Source organism: Hippoglossus stenolepis, chromosome 16 (assembly GCF_022539355.2).
Source record: "Hippoglossus stenolepis isolate QCI-W04-F060 chromosome 16, HSTE1.2, whole genome shotgun sequence".
Lineage (NCBI taxonomy): Eukaryota > Metazoa > Chordata > Actinopteri > Pleuronectiformes > Pleuronectidae > Hippoglossus > Hippoglossus stenolepis.
Window position 1 is genome coordinate 9,108,042 of NC_061498.1, and position 11,792 is coordinate 9,119,833.

Sequence of the window (11,792 nt, forward strand, 5' to 3'; positions counted from 1 at the left end):
CACCCTCACTGATCATACACTGTCATTTTGAGATGAGAAAATAACAGGTTGTACTGTAGGTTAGAACTGTTACAATTTGTTTTTTTTAAGTGCTTATCTTCTTTTTATTGTTTGATGGATTAATCATTTAAGGCAAACTCATTAAAATCATACAAATCCATCCAAGTACCCTTGATGTACATGATAGTTGAGGATATAGATTGAAGAAAAGCTCTGAATCCAATTTAATCACATCATGTCAAACCAGGAAAAGCTCAACTGGAATTAATAATAATAATGGCTGCATTCTGCTTAGACGACCCTGTTCAAGGATTTTCCTATTGTGCAGATAGATAGAATAGAGCTAATAGATTAGTTAAGTCATAATCGCGATCCTAATTATTATTTACCCCCTGAAACCTCAAACTCTCTGCTGATAATACAGCAAGCGGCTGCTTTTATAACACTTCGACACAAAATGTTTGAAATGTTTAATTTCACTCAACTAAACTGGTCTGAAAATGTCAGGAATCATTTGCACTTTATAGAGCAATTTATTATATTTGGTTTTAAATCGGAGAAAGTCAAGAGGACGTTCACTAGAATATTAAACCTCATGACTACTGTATTATAATAGAATAATGACATCTGGGCTCAATGCAGTGATGTTGGTTTTGTGAAACTAAGTCTGGAAAAAGCATTAAAACCCCCAGAAACTGTGACCTCACATATACAAAGAGTGCACCGCATGGGTGCACCTGCCTTGAGCAGCAGGTCGTCGGTTCGACACCAGGCCGCCCGCGTCTTTTATTACGTCTCTCCCTCACTTCCCTTCACATCCTCCTTCCATCCAACTCATATTCATGACACCTGAACATTACTCTTTGTTGGAATTGGTGATTCATGTTTTTACCTTAAACTGGACTCAATTAAAAGTGGCAAGAGGCTGACTGAAGTGTACAGTGTGTTCCAGACAGCGCGTTGAATAGCGTGTTCTGTCCCATGTTCAACACGTCCTATGTTTGTCCGACAGGCTCAGCCGTGTCTGCTGCTTATGTGTGCCTCCTTGTCAGACAGACAGCGGGGGCACTGATATCAGGCTCTCTCATCCACCTCGCCCTGGGTCATCTCAGTCGGACTAGATAGAGGCACAACACTTCACCACTGAGCCAATAGGACAGCTGTCCCCTTTAGGAGGGTGGAGGGGTCTGCAGTGTCCCCTGACACTTGTCAGGATTAAGTGGAGCACAACAGTGTACATGGATATTCAGAGCAAAATCTCAGAGATTATCAGTTTGATATAAAGTACACCATGGAGATAAAATCACTTGCAGCTCTTGGGATAATATTCTTTCTGCCTTTCATCCAGAAACTCATTACACCCCCCCAGTATAAACCTTTCACTGCTTGCTGGGTTGAAGCAGCCACTAACACCGTTGCTACACAGTTCTCCTGAACAAGTGCAGGTAGCTCAGTCCTGCCGAGTATCAGTGTACACAGCAGCAGCCCAAATGACTGCAGCTATAAAATCCCCACATCGTACGGTGGACCTTTAATAACCTTGCCACATGGCCTGGTGTTTACAGAGCATGACAAGGGATGGTGAAGCTCTGCAGACTTGCTCGGTATCATGAGGCCAAAGATGGCAAATGGTGAGACTGTGTGGCTGCAGGCTGCGATGCCATGCTGTGCTGAACTATAATTCATAATACAGGCTGATACTGTACAATGCGATGTGATGTATTATGCCATTACTCTCTCTGCAGAGCTGTAATCTACCATGCAGAGCCAAGGAGCTCCAGGCTCCTGGTCACTGCGATACAATATAGTAGCTTAGAGTCACCGCCCCCCCCCGGCAGCCTGTGAGGAGCCCACTCCCAGACTTAAGCAGAAAGGGCCTCTAAAGAAAGTTGTATACCGTGTTATAGTAATCCTGGGTTCTATTTAGCACCATTTTTATTAACCCTCCCAAAATCGTCCACCACGTAGCCTTGCCACGTCTTCTTACCCCCGACACTCACAATAAGCCACTCCACTCAGAGCACTTCACCATCGACCCCTCCTGTCTTTCAGTAGTGTTGAATGGCGTGCGCGCATACTGATTTGGTCTCGAGGGTCTAGACGAAAATTATGCCAGGTATTTGACTGCTGGCAGGGTGAGAAGACAGCTGTCTATATATTAGTGTGAAAAAGCCAAACCGTTTAACTTTCTGTCAAGTGCAGCAGTGTGCAGAAAGAACGTGCACACACACACACACGCACACAGCATTTAGGTGTTAAATCCAGAGGCTTGTGTATGTACAGCTTCCTTTTCTTTGCTTGTGGTTCTCACTCAAGCTCGACACAGCAGCTCCAGTTACGTGGTAGTTTAATGTAGTGGTGTTTAAGCAACGCGGCTGTGGTTCCACTGTCCATTGGACCAAAAGTCTAAATGGTAGAAGTAGACCAGAGCTAAATGCACTTCATGAGCTTTCAGACATGCACTGAACTCCAGAGATCCTCGTGATATTCTCCGTAAGGGCTGTGAGAACTCAAACGTCTGAGCCTCCGGACTTTCTCCGGCCTTCCCCCTAGTAAAAGCAGAAAGTCCAGAGGAGCAGATGTGGGAACACAGCAGGAGATCCTGGAGCGTGTGGGTGTGTCTGTGATGTTTCAAACATGCAAAAGATGGGAAAATGATAAAAACAAAAACAAAACAAATATCTCAGGATGACGAAGCGGTGCCATACACATAGAAGACACAGACGAAGAGCTTTTGGTGATTGGAGCCGACGCTGGTGTCCATGTGCTGTAAACAAAAAACACATTATCTCCCCAGCAGAATTCATACGTTACTTGCTGCCTCCGTCTGCTGCGCCTCCCCTCACCTGAACACTACGCTGGTTTCTGAGTTGTTGTGAACGCGTCTGAGTGGAAGATCTGCTGCGTGGTTCATGTGTGAAAAGCAACCTTCGCAGAAAGTCCCGGGCCTAATTCTCCGGACATCCTCTGGAGGTCATGTCTGAAAACGGCTTTAGTGGCACTGTCCACTGGACCAAAAGTTTTAATGGTAGAATTAGACCAGAGCTAAACGCACGTCATGGACTGTCCTCCTCTAGTTCTCCCTCACCTGCATATCTCTACCCCTGCTTCTTTGAAGCATAACATCAAAACCAGCCGAATTTATCGTGGTCAAGGTCACAGGGAGCAGCCATTATAAGTAATTCTCCGCTGAGCCTCAGGCGACTACACTTTGCTGATTGAGGTGCAGCCCTGAGGAAAGGTATTCACAGTGCCACGGCAGGGCTGCGTGAAAGGGAAAATGTGTGTGTCTGTGTGCACATGTCAGTCACCCAAAAAGACAAATGGCTCTCCCAATAACCAATACCTTCTGCGGAGCATGAAGTAATAGAACCAGAGTGAAGGGACACAGACCGTTCATCACCGGGACTATTTGAAGCGAAGTTCTGCTCTGTGCTCAAATCAATCCTAATGTAGCTAATCAATTATTGTTCTGAAGGCTTAAAAGTGGACAAGGAATTGGGACAAATTATGGACCAGAATACAAATTATCTTCCATTTTGTAGCGAGCACACCCCGTGGCCTTGGCTGACTCACTTTGATATCAACATGACATGAAAATCTCTCTTGTTGCCTCATCATAAATAAACACAGCCGTGAAAGCCTCATTATCGGCAACCAATATCATTTGCCGAGATAAAAACGTCTGGCTGGCCAGCGGCTGATGTATTTTGGGGGTCAGGATAATACCGGGCCAGTGTGGGAAGATATGATGATGGAGAATTACCAACATTAATCACTTTAGCCAAGGAGATTATCCAGTCTTGCTTAATTAGAAATCTCCCACAGGGCAAAGAGAGGAGAGAGCAGGGCAGGAGGGGATACACAGAGCGGAGCTGCACAGCACAGCACAGCTCAGCAGTTAAGTTAGAAAAGGTCAGACTGAATCAGAGCACACGCCCTACAGCAAGGCAGCAGGAAACGGTCAACCCTGTACATGACGACTATTAGTAGACAAGGGCTGTACAGTTTTATACGATAGCCGTCGGATGCTCAAATCAGTGAGTTTTCTTTAGATCATCATTAACAGTGTTAACTTGGGTTACTTCTTTCATTTGTTATTCATTCAGATTTAGTTACACCACCAGCCTGGAAAATTCCCAACGAAGAAGATGAGGGTTGTTCCATACAAAACAGCAAAACTCAAAAGCAAGACGAGGCCCTGTGGTTGGAGAAGCAGTAACAGGGCGGCATCAGCACTAATTTAGAGTCGTGTTTCTTGCCACCTGGAAAACATGTGGTCAATATTCACTCCCTTTTAGCCGATGGAGGGGTGGGTGAAGTGTTTTGAGTCTACGAAACACTTTAGGAGTCTCAGGGGTAAACAACAGGAAAAAAACAACATTCCTCCATACTGCTTGTTTTTTTGCTGAGCAGGCAGTGGGTTTGCAGTGGTCAGCTGTGATCAGTCAGTAACAGAATCGTAGTGTTACAGGTTAACGCAACAACTGCTTATGACCTTAACATCTACATTTGTTCCCGTTTACATTAACACACAACCCTCAGTCAACATCAACCAACCAAACAGTTAATTTTGAAGCAATGGGGTCGAGAGGAACCGGCTCCGGCTCTCAGCAGTGATTCTGTCACCAGTCAAAAGATAATACGGGCCATACTGACACTCACCCCCGGAGGGTTCCACCTTCTGCAGGTGCCATCATTCTGTATTAAGCACAAAAGGGAGGACATGGACAGGTACTTTCCAGGGAAACTGGGCCAATTATAGCCTCCATTTCCAGTTTGGAAAAAGCACAACACACCGAACGTGTTGTCTTGGCCCCTTATAGAGACAAACACACATGCGAGAGTCTTGCAGGGTATGTGTACTGTTTTGGAAATATCCTCACACTACATCCTACCAGTAAGATGTGTTGTGGTTTACAATGAGGCTGTAACTAACCTCTTTTTTTTTCCAGTATTGATTTTTCTGCTGATTGTTTTCTATCATCTAATTATTTGATTCATCATTTAATTATGTGTGAAATGTGAGAAAATAGAGTTGAGAAGTCAATAAAGCTTGATTCGTCAAATAACACAAAATTAATCGTTCTATATCATTAAGACATAAAATGTTATTATTGGGCAAATTGTAACAGCATTTTCACTGGTGAGACCAATTATAAAAAATAAGTGTTCATTGATAGATTGAGAAACTGATTAAGGCTAATTAAAAGATAACATTTTCTTTAGGCTATTGTGCTAAAATCATTATTTTCTCTGTCCTTATATCGTAGTTAATAGTCCCATTGTTTTTTCAGTTTCCCGTCATTCTATAAAACAAAAAAAATCTAGTGGTTAGAAAATGATTGTGAGATTAAGAAGAGATCAGAGATTAGTCAGAGCCTCAAAGCTAACGCCACTGTTGGCAAAGTGTTTTTTCTCACTTAACCGCAAACACCGGCTACACTGACTGGAATGAAAACTGAGCTGCAACGTCTCCATTTGTTGCTCAAACCACAGACCAGCAGTGGTTGCACTCTGCTACAATGAGCCATGAATAGCTTAGATTAACAGTGAGATAGAAACCATAAACCGACATGCACCTACACGATGAGACAAAAACTTGAATCTGTAGCCTCAGTCTGGAAGTGTAAAAAAAAAAAAAAGAAGCAACCTCACAAGTCAAAAACTATTTGAGTGAAAACTTTAACATTATCCTAACTCAAAAGATAACATCCAAAAACACTCAGAAGACAGCTGCACAGCGATCTGCGTGTAGGTCAGAGCAATTTCACTCTGAGCAAAGCAACAGGGACACGACCCAGCCAGGATCCATGCCTGGCTGCAGTGCTACCCAAGTGATTTACACAGACTGAGCTAGACAGTGGAGGAAATTTTACAGCACTGGAGAACAACTCTCTCCTGACAGCCAGCTCTGTCACTGGCACAGCAAATCTACAGGGAGAGGATAAATCTCGGGAGGGGAACTGAATACATGATGGAGACAAGAAAGGAGATGAGAAGGAGGAGGGGTGATAACCCTGCGAGAAACGCATTTATCCTGACGATAAAAAAAAAAAAACTGGCACACGAGCAAGAGTGGTAGTCACTCATTAATCTAAGAGATGAGGGGAAACTGCAGGCCCATAAATCACTCCGGCTGGCTGGTAAACAAAAAGCACTTTTGCTGGATCTTGGCCCTCGACTGGTCACAGAACTGATTTCAAGGCGCAAATCATGGAAATCTGCGTGAAGTCTGAACATTTTTGATCATTCGTTAGCACTGGATACACTTCTTCATCTGCTAATTTGTGTAAATTACCAGTTCATGCCAACAAAAACCTAGAATGCAGTGTACAAAATCCGTCACACAGCCTCCAAGGAGACACGTTGAGCATCTACTGGAATCAAAATAAACCATCTGCTATTCATTAGTCAGACACTGTCACTTCGCAGCAGGTGTCAATAGATCAGCAAGCTTCAAATTAGGAAAAGAGACATTAAGCCAACATTTAGTAAAACCAAAGTGATTCGTATAAACACATCAAATAAAAGCTGCAGTCAAGCGGTTGAGAGGCGAGGAAAATAGAGGACAAGATAGAGAGGAGATAATAAAACTGCAGACATATCTCTATCGAGAGAAGGTGACACTTATATTAAGTTGTAAAGCAATCCCGGAAGTTCAAGGCAAGGTTATGAGAACAGGACACAGTGAGGACGTCTGGAAGGCAACGTAATTGAACAAGAGAACAAAGAGGGGGGCAGAGAGCGGGTGGGGGAGAGGATGAGAAAGAAGATGGCGTCTGTCTGGGGCACAGTCACATAATACCAACACCCAAGCCCATCTGTGCTCGGTGCAAAACATGACGCTACAACCCTGTGTCGTCCTTCACCGAGGCAAATAGTCTCCTGACACTTTTGGGGTCGACTGATGATATGATTGCATAAGCAGTCGATTCCTCTGGGGATGGCAGAGAAGCATTACAAGACATAAACTTGAGCACATAAAAATGCCATAAAGTTTGTGGGTTCATTGAGGCATAATTGCAGCGATAAGTCTCACTGTTGCAGCCAATTTGTGGCTACTGCTGCTGACCTTGGAGTTATATTATTCTTGTTAGGAACTAAGCCAAGAAAGTCTAGCCAGCACATAACATTGAGACATGAAAGAACACTGGAGAGATACAAATGTAAACACCTACCTTTGAGCTGGTCAGCCACCACACTCTGTCCTATCCTCTCGGTGACCTGTGCATCTTCATGCTGGAAGCGGTCATCCAGGAAGTTCGCAGTGGCCTGTGATAAGTGGACCTTCCCAGCCACTCCCAGCTGCTCCATTAGGTTGGCCAGGTTGACGTCATTTGACCAAACATCAAACTTGAAGCGCTTCATGCCCAGGATGCCGCACAGCACCGTGCCGGTGTGGACGCCCACCCTCATGTTCACCATCTCCCTCTTCTCCTGGCAAAACTGTTCAATAGCTTGGATCATGCCCAGGCCCATCTCCACACAGCAGTAGGCGTGGTCCGGTCTGGGCTCAGGACAACCGGCCACACAGTAGTAACAGTCTCCTAGTGTACTTATCTTTTCACAGCCAGTGAGCTCACACAGTCTATCAAAACGTCCAAACAAGTCGTTCAGAAGCCCCACGAGGGCATGAGCAGATTTGTTGGCAGACATTTTTGTGAAGCCCACAATGTCTGCAAACAGGATGCTGACAGGCTCCATCCGCTTCATGTTGAAGGGTCGGAAGATTATCTGGCCTCGAGGGATGGAGGTTTTCTTGCGTTTGTTGTTTTTGGGACTGGAGATGGCAGCTGCTGCACCACTGGTGGAGTATCTTTTGACTGAATGATCACCCATCTCTTCATCACCCTGCTTCATCAGTTCATCAGCCACAATTCTGGGCATGACAGAGTGGATCATTCGCTCCTTCAAGGCTTTCTCCACCTCCAGATCTTTACCATGCATTATAGCTTGTCCCACCTTTAGGAAGGTGCTGCGCGACCGCACCTCAGACATGATGAACAGGTGGATGCCGATGACGTGGGCGCAGAGGTGGAGCAGGGCTTTGGCTGGGCCTAGCCAACATAGCGTGTCCCAGTCTGATTGGGAGGCAATACTCCAGTTGGCCCCGGCCTGAGTCAGGTGCAGCCAGCCCAAACTCTCAAAAAACACTGAGTAGAATAAGCCGAGCAAGACAGAAGCATAGAGGCGAATGTGCAGAACACTGTACAGCAACAGAAGAACTTCGATACAGAGGGAGAAGGTGCCTACAGGAGATATACAGGGGGACCAGGTGCCGCCTCCTACAAGCTTGCCATGGGACAGGTTGTAGTTGGGCCCCATGCCACTGAACTCTTCCAAATCAAGTGTAGGTGTGGGAGTCTCTGGGTCCCTGAAGCCTGATGTCTGGATCTGGGGGGCCAGGGTGAGGATGACGGTGACAACGATGAGCAGCAGGGATGCTTGATTGTAGAAGCGCGAGTAGAGCTTAGTGAAAGTTAAGAGGAAGAGGAGGATACAGAAAAGGAGGAAGGAAGCAGTGGGGAGGAGAAAGACAGCCCTGTCACAGCGGGAAGGGTTGGCAGCAAAGTACAATCCCCAGAGGCAGCCAACAGCCATCAGGTAAAGGATCACGTAGCGGAAGCGCCGCTGGGTCTGAGGGAAACACCGTTCTCTGCAGGCCTCCTCCAGGATCGAGGAGTCAAACTTTGGGTCCCAGAAATGGCCTGCAGATCTCTCAAACAGCTGAGGCATCTTCTTGTGCGTGCGAAAGCTCCTGACTGTCGTCTTCCTGACTCCGGATTCCCCAGAGCTGCAGCTCGAGGAGATGCTGTACTTGCAGTGCTTGGATCCCCCGATGAAGCCTCCCCCAATTGAACCAAGCGGCCCGCCTCCGTGCTTGTGTCGGACACTGCTGCCAACCCTCACTGAGACGCCTCCATCTCCACTTGAGTCACAGCTCACTTCTGTGTTTTGAGGCAGCAGTTGTTGATGTTGGGGGGATGCCATGTTGCTTTTCAACCTATAGAAAAATCAAAAACTCTGCAGAAGGTGTTGCTCTTTCAAAGACAACATAGAATAGAAAAAAGTAAGGCAAAGTATGGGGCCCACAGTAAAGGGGCAATGACTGATACGTGTAAAAAGTGAAAAACTAGAGCACAGACAGAGGCCTTTTGAGAGAAAAATTCCACTCAGTTAGCAGTGAAGTGGCAACAGAAACTGCATCAGACCTTCCACACAGTTTGAGCAGTTCATTATTGCCTCTCTTGACGTCAGTCCCTGCATTCCACTACGTCCCCGTCTGTTTTGACGCACTTGAGTCTGCAAGGTTCACTCGCTGCCTGCTTTGTTCCAGTCCAGGTCCACTCATTGGAAAAGAATGTTTGTGAAAACTCAGGATTACAAAATACTGTGCGGTAAGAGAAGAGGAAAAGCCAATGTCTATTAAAGGGGTTCTTGAGAAGTGCGAGTTAAATAAACTGCGTCTTGTTTGCAGGACTCGAATAAAACTTCCAGACGTTCAAAACAAATCCTCTGCAGCGTTTTGTTTTCACGTCTCTGAAAACAGACGAGACTCCAATCTGCTGTTTGCTCGTAAAAAGTCAACTTTTCATGTTCAAGGCGCAGGTCAACTCCAGATAACGGGAACATGAGAGCATGTGTTCATACCCCACACTCCTTAACTGCGGGGCCTAATCACAACAGTTCCCGTGCACGCAGCCCCGTGCTTTCCTGGCTTTCCACTCCGGGGTCTCCACCGTCTCCCAACGCACATGGGGATCTCGTGGAGGAGGTCTGCAGGAGAGAAGTGCACGAGGCGCCGTGCGTAAAAACACACCAAACTGTTTGGGTTTGTTGAGCTTCCGTGTCAGCGGCGAAACGCGCTCCTCCGGGGGCTCACGCACCAAGCGGCTGCCTCGTCTCCGGGGTGCGTCGGTATTGCTTTGGGATCCACGCACGCACCAAACGCATCGTCACAGATATCCCGACCCCGCCGGTGACTCTGTATGTTCCGTGTCGACCGGACAGCAGAGGAGGGGGGGGTGTTGAACCCAGCCTGGAGCAGACAACTGTCGTCCAGTCCTTCCCCTTCCCTCTGGAGTAAAGTTTGCCCAGGGCAGCTCGGTCCACCTCTAAATGGCAGACGAAGGCTAATTGAATGGTCTCCACCTCCGCTGCACGCCCCCCCCACACCACAGTCCCACAGAGTGCTACCTTGATCCAGCCACTTTCATTGAATCACACAAGAGGGGGGGGGGGTCTTCATACCTCCAAATAAACTGCCCCTCTGATCCGAGACAAATATGATGGCTTATGGCTGCTGCATTGTCCAACCTGGGTTTTTTTTGTTCTCATTCCCTGCAACGTCCACGGTGACTTGGATTTTGTCTAAACACCGTAATGTGACTGTTCTCCGTGCGCAGCGGCAGCGGCAGCGTCGACACCGGCACGAAATGCTTTGCGCGCAGCTCTCCAGGCGCGGTGGGTAACACTGTTGCCGCAGCCGCCACCATCTTCTGTGCGCTGACAGGCGTCCAGCCTCGAGTAGCGTGTGTGTGTTTGAGTGTGTGTGTGTGTGTGTGTGTGAAGCACGACAGAATACTGTTAAAATGATTTCCGCTATTTTCTTTCAAAATAAAACCTTACACAGGCATACAATTTGCCTTGTGGCATACAAGTACCTTCCTGGAGCAATTTAACAACACATACATGATCTTAAATGTTGTCCCTCGGGTTTAAATTACATCAGAGTAGAAACCTTAAACAGGCCTATAATTTGCCAAAAAAACATACAAGTATAGGCCTTCACAATGTCTCCACGTGGTACCACTGATGAAAAATAAATAGAGAGATGATATTCCATACATGTATTGCTGGCCTATGTATCCTCCAACAGCTTTTCATAGAATAGGATTTATATTACTAACATGAGAAAGCTCCAGAAAATGGAGCCTCAACCATAAGCCAAACACTTTCTAAGCATAGTTTATTTTGAAAACACATTTCCGTGCTTCCGTTTTCGTGGTCACCGTTGACTTGACGCTGCTGTGAGTGTTTGGCAGGCGGAGAGAGGAGAAGCAGGGAGGACTGGGGAGGGGAGGAGGGGGGGTGAGCCGTGGAGGTACGTGCACACACTTGAGAGGAGACTCGAGGTAGCGAGCACGTATTTCTTGGAAGGGTGGGGACGTTTTTGAAGAAACCTCTTTGGAAATGCACTTTTTACATTTAGGATGAGGTTTGTTTTATCTCATAAGGATGTAAAAGATCTGCCCAGGGATGAGCAGGAGATAAATAAATAGTCCTCAACATTGCAAAGGCCTCAAAATTTCTCTAGATAATAGCAATAAATGTAATAGAAATGTAGGATACCGTTATAAAATTTAATTATTTGGTTAAATCAACCCATATGAGCTGCCTAAATGCATTCTATAGACACAATATTTCAACACCTCTAAGGTTGTGCAGTGATTTTTCAGAAATGGTATGTGCTGCATATTTGAATAAAGAACCTCCCGCTTTAATGCTTGACTGTCTTTATTCTCAGCCGCCTTAGAGGGAATATTAAACAGCCGCTCTCTGTAGTCAGCACTGTGGCTTCACAGTTTAACAGTACACCGAGAGGATCCCCTGTGCACCCCCTGCTGCAATAGACCTGCAAAAAGCATGTCCTTTATGAGAGGAGGGAAAATACTTTCTCCACTTTTAGATTGATATGTGATTTATGTGTTTAAAATGTGGAGTTTTGGGTACTGCCATTGTAACAGAAATTGATGGCATGGCGTATAAAACTATACGTTTCAAACAAG

General features: G+C 46.0%; 1 protein-coding gene across 1 annotated transcript in view; it reads right to left on the reverse strand.

The window, feature by feature from the left end:
- The window catches only part of LOC118123534 (adenylate cyclase type 9), a 34,931-nt gene extending 24,387 nt beyond the window's left edge, over window positions 1-10,544 (reverse strand). The window contains exon 1 of the mRNA XM_035180984.2: window positions 7,182-10,544. Coding sequence (XP_035036875.1) covers window positions 7,182-8,994 — 1,813 coding nt within the window. The 5' untranslated portion in view covers window positions 8,995-10,544. The remainder of the gene's footprint in view (window positions 1-7,181) is intronic.
- Window positions 10,545-11,792: the final 1,248 nt, after the last annotated feature.